Source organism: Sinohyriopsis cumingii, chromosome 8 (assembly GCF_028554795.1).
Source record: "Sinohyriopsis cumingii isolate HCF-2022 chromosome 8, ASM2855479v2, whole genome shotgun sequence".
Lineage (NCBI taxonomy): Eukaryota > Metazoa > Mollusca > Bivalvia > Unionida > Unionidae > Sinohyriopsis > Sinohyriopsis cumingii.
The window spans coordinates 70,132,885-70,148,920 of NC_142968.1; the positions used below are offsets into that span (position 1 = coordinate 70,132,885).

The following is a 16,036-nucleotide window of genomic DNA, read 5'->3' on the forward strand; positions in this document are numbered from 1 at the left end:
TTTCACAGGTGATCATCATGACACTTGCCTGCGAATGATTGCAGATCATAATTTTTTGACTTTCTGAAGAACCAGTGCTGGCTGAACATCATTTGTTTTTCAGTTATGTTTTTGTGAAGGAGGTGTATTACCATTTTATTGAAGAGGACAGCCCTGTCTGCTTCCTTTCTGCTAAGGTGACACCGTCTCAGAGAATGAAAGACAAGCCACACCACCCTTGGGTGTGTCTGAGAAAGAAGGAAGCTACAGTCCACTGTGCACATTGCACTTGCATGGCTGGGTAAACATTTGTTGCTTCATGCTCAGCAAATAATTGTTAAATTTGTATATAGGCATCTGGTGATAAAAAATATTACATTCCATATCATATTGTACTTAAATTTGAAGTTGGAAAGAATAATTTAAAAGTATGATACAGGTAAACATAAACATTGTTATTTTTAAATGCTCCAATAAACTGCATATATAGGGAAATAGCTATAGCTTCTAATGCATTGAATTCTCAGCACTTCTTATTTTTGTGAAATCGTTTTATTTATAAAATTTGGACAGTGGGGGATTGAGAATTAATGATTTAACACACTCATGTCCAACCAATTGAGCATGATAAATACACCAAGATGACAGAACTATTCAAATTAGAAATTATTCAACCATGCTTTCTTACTTGGAAGTAAAATTTACATGTGAAGAATTATTAGAATATAAACATTGTCTAAAATCATTGGGTTTCTATTGTAGGCTTGGAAAGGTATGGCTGCTGTTCTTTTCAAGGTGGAAATTGGAGTTCGACTTGGCATGACACAGACATCATCCACTAGTCAAGCGTGCAAGTGGAACAAAAGTTTTCGTGATGAGGTAAATATTAAAGTTCAAGTATTTCCAGCAAAGTGCCAGCTAATAGATATTTTTTTACAAAAAAGAAATTATTCGGATTAAGTCAAAGTATGTCTATGTTACTTCCGAACCGATTCATTTGTGTATAAATTAAGAATAGGAAGGAATTGTATTGGATACCTTTTTAACACTTTTTAATCTGTGCTGCTACTTTAAAAATATATTGTAAGTCTTTTCTCTGTTTTAGATGGAACCCATGACAGTTGATGAGTTCCAAAGCTTGGTTGGTTATCGGATTAAACCAGTGGACTCCATTATACCAGGTGGAAATAACAAGCTGCCATCAACAGAGACATTAAAATCACTAAAGGCTGCATGTTCAGATGCTGCTTTTTTTCCTGTATACCACCTCTAGATGGAGAGCTGGACACTGAATCTGCGGTGGAGACGAAGCAAGCATTTCCACCACTTTTAGCTTCACTGACTGATGAGACATTTACAGGCCTTCCAGCAGAGGATAAACGGCTGCTGTTTGTCAAGACTTGGAGTAATTATTCCTGCTCAAAAGAGCAAGTCTTAAATTTGGAAGAAATGACGAGATCACATTCAGTGCGCCCACTGTGGTATAGACACAGGCAAGGTCGCATTACGGGAACAAAAGCCCACGATGTCCTAGTTAGAAGAGCAGACACTTTGCTGGACACCCTAGTTAAAAATATAATGGGTTATTCTACATTTGACCTTAGCAGAAAGCCGGCTGTAAAATGGGGAATAAGTAATGAAGAAAAGGCCAGGAATTTGTTCATTAGTACCATAAGCAGTCAACATACAGAGTTTGAGGCCCGATTGACTGGGTTCCTGATTAGCGAAGAGAATTCATTTTTGGGTGTCTCAAGCGATGGCCTTACCAAGTGTAAATGTTGTGGAAAGGGGGTCATTGAAATTAAGTGCCCCTACAAACACAGGGAGTCATCAGTGGCAGATACTGCACAAAGTGATAAAGCGTTTTGCTTGACAGAGGACTTGACACTAAAAACAACACATAGGTATTTCACACAAGTGCAACTCCAGATGCATATCCGTGAAGTACAATATTGTGACTTTGTTGTGTTTACCAGCAAGGAACTTTGCATAACTAGAGTAAAGTATGACTCTGCATTCAGCCAGAAGTTAGTGATGGCATGCAGAGAGTTTTTTTTATGTCATTTGTTCTACCAGAAATTGTGACTCGGGAACTTGAAAATGGTATTATTGATGCTGTTGACAATGATAATGTGGCCACATATTGCATATGTAATCAGCAAGAATATGGAAAAATGATAAAATGTGACAACGAAGACTACGCATTCCAGTGGTATCATTATGCATGTGTAAATATGCGCCGAAAACCAAGGGGAAAGTGGTACTGGCCCCGCTGTAAGAAAAATTAGTTTTTAACATTGCCACATAGTGAATTGTACACGTAGCAGAGAGGTGGTAACACACATGGACATAGCATTTGTGCAATATAATAATAATAATAATAATAATAATGCTTTATTTTACAAAGCTTATCAATTCCATAATAAATTATTATCTACGTTCACACCTACAAGCTTTTCATGTTTGACATTTTCTAATAGATGATTTTTTTAGTGCAAGATATAGTTCTGGGTTCCCTAATTTGTGTAGCTTGTGTGATGTGCCCAAAATCATACATTTTGTTTTATCTTCATTAATTACCATCCTATTTTGTTGTGTCCAGTTTTGTACTCTAATAAGGTATGAGTTTAATCTCATTTGGATAATAACTTCATGTTTCAGAACTATAATGTTCACAATTGTCATTTGAGAGAGAGAGAGAGAGAGAGAGAGTCAATGCAAAATGAAAACACAGTCATAGGGATCAGTGATGTAACATGTATTTAATACAAAACATGTCTGCTCCTTCATAGATAGGGTATTATTTGATATGTTTCTTTTCTCTCTCCCACATGTTTGGTGAGGGTTTATTATTTCCATTGTTGTTTTTTTTTTAGTCTATTAGCCAATCTAACGTTTCTCGCCGACATGAAAAGTCCATTTCAAACAGAAGATTTTATGTATCTACCGTTTTGTGCAACTATAGTTGTGTAAATTACTTTGTTTAATAATCACGTCGTGAGAATTTTCCCATTAAATTAATGATTGCGGCTTGTTCTGAATCATTATGTGAATATACCTTGTCATGCATCTGTTTATGATGATGTTAGCAGTGAAAATATGATATAAGATTAACTGTTTCAACTCAAGATTTCATTTTCTTTATTTCTGTCACGGTTCATTTCTTCCTACATTCAACTTATGTTTTTCCAAGCAACTGTGCTTTCAGTTTCTAGTATATAGGTGCTTTCAATATGGCCCATAATCGACGTCTATAGCGTTATAAAGGTATTCTGAGAGCACACAATTCTGAAGAAATAGTCCAGTTATGAAGTGGCCAACAAGCCAATAAATAGAACTGCCATCTACGAGTGGTAAACGATTGTTAGAGAATTGCAGCATTGTTCAATCCATACAAAAGTACATAGAATACAAATATTATTCAATTATCTAACTCAAAGAAATCGTCGCTACTATAATTGTAAATGAAGGGAACATCCATCAAAGAAGTAAGTAAGTGAATAATTCTATTATTTAACGAAATAAATAGGTCTTTACTTTAATGTCAGGCATTTTGACTGAAAGAAATTGTGATCGTTGTTACAAAAGTTACGTAAAATTCTCGAAGAACTTGTGCAAAATACGTGAAACCAGGGGAGTTGCTTCACTCTATTTCCGTATTTACTTAAATATGAATTTGGTTGCCGGAAGACGTAAATATATTGTCTCCATACCTCGTATGAGATACATATATCTGGCTAAATATCTAGTCCCCACATCTCATATGAGATACATATGTCTGGCTAAATATCTAGTCCCCACATTTCATATGAGATGCATATATCTGGCTAAATATCTTGTCCCCATATTTCATCTGAGTGGCATATGCCTATTAAGACAGACCTTTTGAGTACAAGTAATAAGATTGAAATTTTCTCTGAATTGTATTAAAAGTAAGTTTAGACTAAATTATATTGGAAGTAATTTTCTATTAAAATATATTGAGATTAAATCCATTTATTTCGGTACTACAATTATATACTATTTAGTAAAGATTGCGCCCCTTTTGAACAAAATACAAAACCGTCTTGTACATACATTTCCCTTGTATCATAGAGTCAGCAAAAACTATACACGCTAAGTTGTGTAAGTTACCGCATTGCGGAAAACTAAAATTCGTAAACTTTAAGATCCACGCGCTGCCGTGGTAGAGTTGTCTGTCAAATGACGAAGATAGACCTAGACGATAGTCTGTAAGAAACTATGAAGCCTCACCTTGAGATTCTGGTGAACACAAGAGCTAGGCACATGTCCATATTTTACATTGTCCCAAGAAACTGATATAAAAAGAGTCAGAGCTACGCATATGCCAGTTTATTCACCAGAAGCTCAAACAGACTTTTGTCTTTACAAGTAGGACTCTCGTCTATGTACAATTTTCCATATAGTATAAGGATTTTTAGTGTTAAGATGTTAATCTAACATCACTACGTTGCAACATTAGATTATTTTAATATTTCTTTACTATTCTTTAATATAATGTATTGGAAAGTTTAATTGTTTGAAGAACTTATTTTTACTTGTAATTATATTATTGATTATAGCAAAATGCAACGTTCGCCTTCCAACTTCGTACTCAGTAATAGTTAATTTAGGAATAAAATACTCATTAAATAATAGAGTTTAATATGTTGACATTTTAGAATAAATTCAGTAAAATATATTTCAATTACGGTATTAGTCTGAAATATTGAATTTTAGATTCTTTAGCTATTTTGAAATTATTCGATATTTAATTATATTCTAAAAGGCAGAAATTATACAAATGTATGATGTTGGTAAGTGAAAGAATATTGTAGTTTTATATGTTTCTCTTATATCCGTAATTTAAGATTATGTAGTTTAATTTTGGAATGTAATCTTATATGTTGAGTATTTCAGTAAAGTTTGTTCACCAGAAGCTCACACAGACTTCTGTCTTCTCAGTTCGATCCAGTATCTCTCGCAAGCCAGGATTCCCCAAATGTAGCCATATTTTCATTGTCAAGTGACACCTCTTTCAAGAGGATTGAACTTCCTCTCTCTCTCTCTGTCTCTATTGAGTCATGGAAACAGCTTGAACAAGAGTTTATGAGAAAATCCATCTCATAACAGCTGATGGATAAATCCTATCTCATAGAACCTGATGGATAAATCTTTTTTCGTAAAAGCTGGTGGAGAATAAAACGAAGTGGAAAACATGAATAAAGGTGTCGCTCCGCATAATGATGATTCACGAGTGAGACTCGCAGCAAAACCTTTGCGACTAGCAGACTTCATGTCGCTTATGTATGAAGCCGCCTCGCCTAGAACAGCTACAGCACCAATCTATCCACATGACCGATCCTTGATTCCTTCTACTTCGCTCCTGTTTGAATATCCAGCAACTAACCGCAAATTCCCAGTAACAGTGTGTACGCCATTACCAATACCCTGTCAGTTCCAGTGACTCAGACTCCATTCGACTATGGTTCCCTTGATACTACGCAGACGACGATTGAAAACCAAAGCCAGTACCTTAAAGGAGACCAGAAACCAATGGAAATATAGAATAATAATAAAAGTACTATAGCAGAAAACCTTATTCTGAAGTATCATCTGCGACTGTAATGCCAATATTTAAATATTGGCCTATCTTCTAGGAGCTGAATTTCCGTGACCTATGCAAAATTTCCGCGCCTATTCGGTTACTTTCGGGATGTGACGTCATAGTAGCGACTCCGGCAACCCAAGTGGGAGTTGCCAGAGTAAAAGACAATACCGTTTTGCGTTGCTTACGGGTGTAATAGAACATTAAGAAAAGCCTGTGAACATATCTTTTTTTTCTTTTCCGAAAGATAAAGGCATCATGAAAGAATGGGTACATTATTACAAATGAGTCGATTTCAAAGCAACACCATACAGCACTATGTGCTCGTTTCATTTCTCAAAGGAATGTTACGAGAGGGATCATGAAAAAATAGCAGCTCAAAGATACGCAAATGCTAGACCTAGACTAAAAGTTGGCGCTGTTCCAGACATACCTTTGAACATTTTAAATCCTGGGAAAAGAGTTAAACGTGTGAGTTACGAAAATGGGCAGAAGGACGAGTAAGTGACCACAAAATGCAACAATCAATCCACATATCTTTTATCTAAAACAGCAGTGCTAAAAACAAATCTGATAACCCGACACCCTGGGCCCCTTCTGGTTTTAGTTCCGGCCCATCCTGTATTCAAAGTGAGGTGCCCGTCAGGCTTGTCGAAACAAAAAGTGTTTGCCTGAGGAAACTTTGATCGCGCTGGTGAAATGAGTAAATGTATTTTCAAGATGTTGACATACATGCCTTAACACGGCACAATCTAAATCAAATCACCACTGTCGTAGGTGAAATTTAGATTTGATTTTAATCAAATCGAAGCTTTGCTAAAAATAAGATTCTAAACCTGTCGTGTTTCAAGAAAACACAATTTTCAGTAATCTTATAAAAATTAAATTTAAAAAAAAATGCATTGTATACATGTAGTATGCATAAACGGTAATCTGTATTAATTGGAACTGATATAAAACTATTCCTTGGGCAGTTTAAAAAGGAGCGATTAAAAAAAAAGGTCAAAGTTTCACATTAACTGTCTGACAATAGAACGGGGGAGGGACTATTGACCCCCCCCCCCTTGCCCCAATGTGCGACCGCCCATTTGACGTGCCTTTTCTCGCTGTGATATGCCTTATTATTCCCCCATGACAAGCCCCTTTTGCATATTCTGGTCAGTTCTGGCTAAATTGCAAAATAGCTAAAGTTTTGATTTAAGTACGCAAACAATAAAGCCTGTGTGACTAATGAATAGAATCCTTATCCTTACATTGATCTTGTGAAAAGGACTGCCCTTCGGACATACTTCCAAGAAACCATGTTCGACAGTGTGTGTATGTATAAGCACCAGCAATTGATTACCAAATAAACGATGCCTATTTTGTTGTTACTTACGATGCCATGGACTTCATTTTAACAGTTCAAATCTGCAGTCACAAGTTACCGTACACCTACCTGGCAACTGTTTTTCTCAAGTTTTATGCCCCACCTTATTTTCTTAGGTTTAAGTCTTAATGCATGTAACACTGTTTGCTGATTAAAATATTTATTCAGAATTAGTTCTTTAGGGCCACATATACTGCATGGTATATTTTGTTTTATTCCTTGTAATTTAATCATGGTAATTAAACTTTTCATATACGGTAGAGGAATGTCAGGTGTTAACTGGCCGAGTTTCTTTGGCGGAAATGGAGATGCGATTTTGTTTGCAGAGAAAATTTCAACGTGATCATTCATTTAAGCTAATTGGTGACAATTTTATTCTTTAAATTATTTTTTTTTACTATAGTACTGCTGTAGTTGTTTAAAAAATCTGAAATTTACTTGAATAATGTTTAATCTTCACGTTCTATTTACTGAAGAAGAAAAAAGAAGAAAAAAACTGTTGTATGATATTAATTATTTCGTCCAGTGCCGGGTTTAGCATAGCTGCCAACCCTCACGAATTTGGTGTGAATTTCACGACTTTTTCAGCGATTCACGGATTCACGCCGTAAGCCAAAAATTCACGAATTTTCCAATCCTCAATTATTTTAAATCTTTAATAAAATAACCGATTTCCCGTTAAGCGCTAGTCGTGATATTCGCAGTTGCCGAAACGGTCCGGTACTGCTGGTCACGATATTAGTAGATCTACAGCCGATTAGTACAGTTGGCCCAGTAACAAGCATTTTAGCCTCTTTTAATCTATATGTATAAGAGTAGTTTTACAAATGCTTTTGAGAGAAACTGGGGCTTAACCGGAAATTTGCTCCGCGCATGCGTCAAAACACTGATTTGAGTTACCGTTCTGCCTCACATGTAAGATTTTGAAATTGTCTTCACCACCAAGGAAAAAGAAATGTATTACTCAAAAAGTGAAGTTTAATTTGGAATATATAAAAAATTGGCCGTGCATTCTGCCATTAAACATTGATATTCATTCATGCTTCTTGCGCTCAGTGTGTCATCGCAGAGACGATGTGAGGAAGAATGTCGGTTGCAAAAAAACACGTAGAAGTTGGGAAAATTAAGAATTCGCAGATTTCATCTCTGGAATATTTTAAACCATTTGCGGCAGACCTGCAGGCTACCAACGCTGAAGCATTATTTGTGAGTTTTCTTGTCGAACGCAATCTACCTTTATCAGCTGGAGACCATGCTAAACATTTGTTCTGACAAATATTCCCGGACTCGAAAATCGCTTTTTTTCCTGTGGAAGAACCGAAAATGCTGCAGTTCCTGTGCATTACTCACAGCAACAGTGACAGCGTAAGAATATTTTCTTTAGGGAGGCAAATTAAGACAGACTTTAGGGCCTCCTTAGCTGCAGAAAATTTGTCAGCAATTTTAGTCCCCAAGATCAACCTGCAGGCAATAAGTCGGAACTGTTTAGAAAACAAATTTACGATCAAGCAGTTGAGGAAGTTCAAGTCTGCCACAGTATAATATCTTGATAAATAAATATTTCTGCATATGTGTAGTGTTTTATATTTATTTTGCAAACTTGATATAGTGTAGTATTGACGGTCGGAGTGGTCAGAGTGGATGGAGTTATTGTCATGGTTTTTTTCACGAATTCATGTCCAAATTCACGACTTTTTATCCCTATTTTCACTAATTGTGAGCCTGGAAGGTTGGCAGCTATGGTTTAGACGTGTGTGCGTGTGATTTGAATTTTTAACGTAGCTTTAACAATTTTTCAGTCATATCGCTACGATGTCAGCAGTGTGGCAGTTTAGACTGTGGATTGCATACGTTATATTTAAAAATGGATTGGGGTTGGGTTTTTTCTTCTGACAAATGAAAATTGACAGACATAATGTAATAATCGGGACTTCGCTGCGCAAAATTGAGAGATATTACGAGATCGGGATGTAGATGAGGAAATACCCCCAAAATCGGGAGGTTTTTCTCGCGGCTTGAGAGTTGACAGGTATGAACTGTCCGGGCTTGTGGAATTTCATTCAGGACTTTAGTTTATTTAAGTCACCAGCCCGGGGCCTGTGCCTAACAAATTTCTTTTAGTACTTACCAGTACAGTACATAAACTATTATATCAGACTGCAGATTCAACTTTTGAATGTGCAACCCAAATGTGGTCTCCCGTATGCCTCGCTCGCCAATGTTTATGTTTGTATTCGAGGACTCGCTAGTATAGCGTCACGGTACCACGTGATCTGTCGTCTCATTAAAACTCGGAAAAACTCGGCAATTTACGGAATCGTGGTATCTTCCACGCAATATAATCACTACCCGCTTTCGATGTTTCATTTATAAACATTGCAATCGAATTAAAATCTGTAGAGAATTACATACGTAAAAAGAAAATTTTGATTTCTAGTCTCCTTTAAGCAGACGACCACCGAATAAACCCCCACAGAACACAAGGTCAGCAGTAGTAGCCCTCAGTGACCTCCGCCAGTTCTAAAGAATCCTTATAGTACTCTTACATGGAAAACTAATTGGACAAAAAATATACTGTCAGTGCTTAGAACATTCTGAGTTTAGCCGTTTAATTCAGTTAATGTGGCTCATGATACTATAGACAGTTTTTCTTGGAGTTCAGTTTGTCTCTGGAAATATCAGATTCTCACATACAGGTATGTCTGTTATCACATTAGATATTTTTAAAGATGTTCAGTCTCAGAATTCTGTTAAATGGTTAGCTCATTTTATACGATGGGATAAGTTTTATGAATTATCAGAAGCTAAAGTTTTGAATGCCTTCCCTTTTCATCTTCAACAACATGCTAAAATATGATTTGAATCACTACCTGATTCCGTTAGAAATAATTGGTCTAATCTGGTAGCTGCATTTACATCCAGGTTTCACACTGACGATATTATTTTAGATTATCAATTTTACAAACTCGCCAAGAGTCTTCTGAAACAGTTATGGACTATCTAAGTCGTCTTGTACAAATTGCAAATAACCAAACTATCCCAGATCAAATATTGTTAGCAGTTGCAGTGCAAAGTTTAAAACCAGCCATTAGACAAATTGTACTGAATCAAACCCCCCAAAACATGGATGATTTACGTCAAGCTGCAAATTTAGCAGAGAAATCTATTCCCACCACTGATAACAATGGTTGGCCTACACTTAACGGAATTTTAGAGGAACTTAAACAACTTAAAGATGAAATTAAAGCAGTCAACTCGGAACAAAACATAGAAAACAATTCATTCTCTCAATCTTTTGTACATGTCAATAAGAAACCATTACGGTCGCACAGCTCTAACTCTCAACATCTTAATTTATCTTACCAGCCAGCCAAATTTCCAAAACTTTCCTGCAGCTCAGTACACTATTCCTGGATAACCACACATACCAAGTACCGCATGGTACGCGCTACCAATCACAACCACATAGTCGTTCTCAAACATACTGTCTCGGATGTGGCGGACTCTGTACATCACGTCGCGTATGTCGCGCACGAAATAAACAGTGTTACTTTTGTCACAAACAGATCATTTTACACGAGTATGCTTCTTATCACAACAACAATATGAATTCGCGCCAAATCAAGGGACACAACCTTGCCACAAGCGAACTCGACAGCCCCAAGTTACCTTGGTAGTACCAATTCATAAAAATCTCATTCCTACCTACGTCAGAGACAAGATAACTAATGCACTTCTCGATTCAGGCGCAAATATCTCAGCAATCAATGAAAAATTTCTTTACCGTGTAGGTTTGAAATCAAGTCACTACAAACTAGCAAATATTTCCCAAATTGTAGGAGCCGGTGGTGAACGTCATAGTGTTTCAGGTCTGGTTCAACTTAATTTGAAAATAGGACGCATACGATTCTCTCATTCATTCTATGTTGTACCTAATTTAAATCATTCGATTATTCTAGGTATTGATTTTCTGACTAAACCCAAAGCTGTCGTGAATCTAGGTACGCAAACGCTCTCCTTGTTAGACGATACGGTAACCATAAATTTGATTCATAACCAGGCTGGTCTGGCACGCGCCTTAAAACATACAGTGATTCTGCCTAACTCATTTACCACCATCGCAGTACATATCAGTAAAATTCCAAAAGGAATATCTGTTTTACTCGAACCGTCTTATAGTATGCCAAACTCTACAATTCTTCCAGCTAGAACACTTTTGATGGTTTCCAAGAAGAACTTTTACCTAATTATAAACCCCACTTCAATGGCTATGCATGTACGTGCCAATACAGTATTAGCTTGTGTGGACGTACTAGACCCACAAACAATATTTACCATTAATGAGGACACTCTTGATAGGAATAATACATTTGATATCATGAATACACAATCTAGCAAATTACTCGGACCAATTAATTTTGATTTACACTCTTCAGATTTGACAGAAAACCAAAAACAGGAACTTTACTCATTTTTGAATCAACATAGGGATGTTTTTGCAGTAAGCTTAGATGAGTTAGGCAGTACTACTGTATTCACGCACCGAATAGAAACAGGTGATTCTATGCCGATTCGTTATCAACCCTATCGTGCGGCACTGCACATCAATAAGGAAATTGATAGACAGGTAGAGGAATTATTAGAACATCAATTAATTGAACCCAGTTCATCTAGTTATGCATCACCAGTTGTATTAATAAAAAAGAAAAATGGTGACTATCGTTTTGCTATTGATTATAGGAAACTTAATCAGGTGACACAGCCGATGACCTTCCCTCTTCCTCGATTAGAAGATATCATTGAAGCAGTTGGGCAAACTCAGCCATGTCTTTTCAGTACTTTAGATTTAAATTCAGCATTTTGGCAAATTTCTATGGATCCATTATCGAAACATAAGAGCGTTTTTAAAACATCACATGGTCTCTACCAATGGAATGTAATGCCATATGGACTCAGAAATGCCCCCGCCACTTATTTTATTCTTTTAAGTCATGTTCTTAGAGGTATACCATGGTCAACATGTCTTGCATACATAGATGGCATCGTTATTTTTTCCAATTCATTTGAAGACCACCTCAAACATCTAGAACGTATCTTTGACCGTTTACGTCAAGAAACTTGACATTCAAGTCTTCAAACTGTGTATTTGCAGCATCTGAAGTTGTTTATCTTGGTCATAAATTCTCAGCAAAAGGCATCAAAGTAGATGAATCTAAAATAAATACAGTTACACAATTTCCTGTTCCTAACACACAGAAAAATGTTAGGAGTTTTCTAGGTTTATGCAACTGCTACAGAAAATCTGTTCACGGTTATTCTACGATAGCAACACCATTAAACAAATTGTTGACAAAAGACAGTTCATTCCTTGGGACAGATAAGTGTTAAAAAGAATTTGAAACGCTTAAGACAGCTTTGACTTCAGCGCCTATCTTGGCTTATCCTGATTTTAACAAACCATTTAGGCTCACTTGTGATGCTAGCGGCACCGCTCTAGGGTATATTTTGTCTCAGATAGGGACAGATGACAAAGAACATGTTATAGCTTATGGTGGTAGAGCTTTAACAGATGCTGAAAAACGTTGGTCAGTTACTGAACAAGAATGCTTAGCTGTTTTGGAAGGTATCAGAACACCATGTTTACCTATTACATCAGAAATTCACTGTCATTACAGATCACAAAGCATTAGTGTGACTTAAGATTGTTAAACACACTTCAGAAAGATTAATTCGTTGGTCACTTCGTTTGCAAGAATACGATTTTGACATCGTGTACACTCCAGGACATAAAAACACAAATGCTGACGCACTCTCACGTCGACACTACGAACAAACTGATAACACCCACAGAGAAGAGGAGCAATCTACAGACTACAAAGACACACACGCTACTCAATCAGAGCCAGCTGTTCATAGTATTCGAAAAGAATTAGCAGAAATTACATTATGCTACCAGATATTACCCAATATCAGCGCGAATGTCCTGATTTCATGGACATGTATGTTTACTTAGAGCAAGGAATATTACCAGAAAATACTCGTCGCGCAAAAGCTATTCCCTATGAAGCAAGTCAGTATGAACTTATCAATGGTATCTTACATCACTTTTTCCAGCCTCGAGCAAAACACAAAACTTCCTCAGATCAACTCATAAAACAAGTTGCTCTACCAACAAGTTTGAGACAGGATGTTCTTCTGTCTTATCACGACTCAGAAGCAGGAGGTTGTCACTTAGGTGTCCAAAGAACATATCAAGCTATCAAACAAAAATACTATTGGCCTAAAATGTATCAAAATGTGTATGACTACATTACATGATGCTCTCAATGTCAACTCATTAAACGGGACACAAATGCTCGAAAGGCCCCATTGCACCCATTGCCTCCGGAAGACGTATTTTCTCGGTGGTACATGGACATTTTGTGCATGCCAAAATGTAAGGAAGGTTACCAGCATATCTTATTGGTGACAGATAGTTTGTCACATTGGTGTGAAGCCTTTCCCTTACGCTCTCAGACAGCAACGGAATAACGCCAGTGTTTTGTATAATGAAATATTCACACGTTATGGTGCACCGCGAACACTTGTCAGTGATCGTGGACGAAACTTTATGTCTCAGACTGTACTAGCACTCGGTGAACTATTTCAAGTAACACGTCAGCATACCAGTTCATATCACCCTCAAACTAACGCCGCGTGAGAACGTTTGAGCAGCACCATTAGTCAATCGCTTCACGCGTACGGTAGTAAACAACAAGATGATGGCCGTCGCTATTGTCCAGCATAATGATGGCATTCCGAAAGAGTCCATCTGTTAACTCAACTGGCTATTCGCCCTATTACATTGTCTTTGGTAAGGAAATGACTTTACCTTTAGATGTGTCTCTTACACCTCGAGAGACTGTCCAGAAACAAACACAACAATACATAGATCACTTAATTCAAAGATTAAAAATAGTTCAATAATTAACTGAAGCAAACATCCGCGAAGCGCAATTTCACAACCAAACAGAGGTTTGACCAGAAAGCGAAGGAACCGTCCTTTCGCGTTGGAGATTATGTACACCTACAAATCTCACACATACTGGTAGGGTTATCAAAAAAGCTTTACCCCCGATGGCAGGGTCCGTATTACATCACTCAATTAGGTCCGAAATACACCTATAGATTACGCCGCTGTTCCGATAATAAAGAAATGAAATCACTTGTACACGCCAACAGGCTTAAGTATTATAAAGATCCTAGGAATTATCGACATCCGACAACAGTTGCAGCCGACACAGTCCCTCAGTCGATTCAGACACGACATGATCAAACGAGCAATGGTCACGCACCAACTGACAACAGAACAGAATGGTACTCAGTGATAAACTTTCGAAATCCGAATGGATTTCTGGAAAGAAACATTACTTGGTTAAGTGGACCGATGGATCCACACCATCATGGCAACCAACGGAGAATGTTTCTCAGGCATTAAAAGAAGCATTTCACAGAACACGCACACGATCGAATACACGTCGCAAACGACTAGGTCGAATATTTCGTCATTGAATTCAATACGAAATTCTGAAGGAAATTCCTTCGTATATGGGAGAGATAATTATAGTCATATCCTCCTCCAATCCATTCTTTCCTCATACCTTCTATTTCTTTTTCTTCTTTCTGGCGCCAAATCTCTTAGATCTCTTCTTTCTCTTTAAGGTATGGATGGAATATGGATTCGGTTCGTATGATTGTGTTTCTTTTAAACTCTGAATTCAGGATCCGCAGTATGAATACAAAAACAATTTGAATTATGGGTTATCTTTAGCATCTCCCACTATTGTATGGTTCAGCCTTTAAGTGGATTCACTTTTAAATCAGGCTGTAACGGTATTGTTCAGTTGAATTTATCAAATAGTGTCACAGAGATGTCAAACGTAGCTATATAAATGGTATTCTTTCACAGCTAAATGAAATACGTCTTACAATGAATTTACAGTTTAATACAGAAATCTTATTATTAAATGAATTAATTCAGAAAGGTGCTTTCCTACTTTCAAATGTGTCATAGAGAGACGTTTTGCCTTCACTGGTAAAATAGGTAAATACCTATTTGGAATGTTGACAGTGAGAAACGTTGCAACATTAGCAAGTCATATAAATATGCTGACGCATAAGAATAATAAAATTCTCGTTGCTATTGTTGTTCGATATGGAGGTGATGACTCCTCCTATACCCAACATGTCAATAATCGATTAAAAAAACAAAAAACAACAACGTGTAACGGCTATTGGTCGAAAGTCGAAAACGTTACAACTTTTAGAGCAAGCGATGCTCGCCACTGTCGAAAACATGCGTGAAGAATATTGGAGAATGAAAGAAATGATTGCTACTCAAATTGTTGAGTCTCAGCAAAATAGTCACACGGCAGCAGGCAAATCACCTGCTATATTGATTCCACCGCATGTTTTTACGGAATCTATTAGTCAAATCGACGCGATCGTATCTACTGATTATATATGCTATTCAATAACGCCAAAGGATCCACATTACTGTTTAGGTCATTTTTAGCAACACGGAAAGATCGTGAGCTGTATAATTCGCTACATATCCCAGTTTCGTCCCGACCTTTAAGACGAATTATTATTTCCGGTTTTAATGAACGCATCACCTTATACATTTGCTTGGTTTACCTAGCATATTACCGCGTCGTATCACACATTCTAGATATCTTCTCAAATTAAAATATTTCTTGTCTCATGCATTAAATAATTTTGGAAAGTCATAATCCACATCATTCTAATACGTTTATCGCTTCGATATTATTTCTACGCACTTAATAGCCATCTGGTAATTTGTTTTAGATAATTCCCCCACCATCTCTCAGCCTCAATTCAACTATATCAGCATCAACACAATAACCGTAGACATCCATAAATATGTCATGCCGATACAAAACCAAAGTGAAAAAAAGAGAAATATAAACATAAATAAAGTAAAATAAAGTGAACAAGAAATGTATGCTAATAATAGTTGTCATAATTATTTCACAATCCTAGTTGCAGAAAGGGATTGCGTAGAATTTTAATGGAATATT

At 36.8% G+C, this 16,036-nt stretch overlaps 2 protein-coding genes across 2 annotated transcripts; both read left to right on the top strand.

Annotated features, from left to right (window-relative positions):
- The first annotated feature begins 11 nt into the window (after positions 1-11).
- LOC149793775 (uncharacterized) lies at positions 12-1,252 on the top strand. Its single transcript, XM_089967768.1, has 3 exons — positions 12-280; positions 742-858; positions 1,085-1,252. The coding sequence occupies exons 2-3, from the start codon at positions 754-756 to the stop codon at positions 1,250-1,252; spliced, it is 273 nt and encodes a 90-aa protein (XP_089823894.1). The 5' UTR covers positions 12-280; positions 742-753.
- Positions 1,213-3,102, top strand: LOC149793776 (uncharacterized). Its single transcript, XM_089967769.1, has one exon. It carries the CDS (start codon positions 1,213-1,215, stop codon positions 2,062-2,064), a length of 852 nt encoding a protein of 283 aa, XP_089823895.1. The 3' UTR covers positions 2,065-3,102.
- Positions 3,103-16,036: the final 12,934 nt, after the last annotated feature.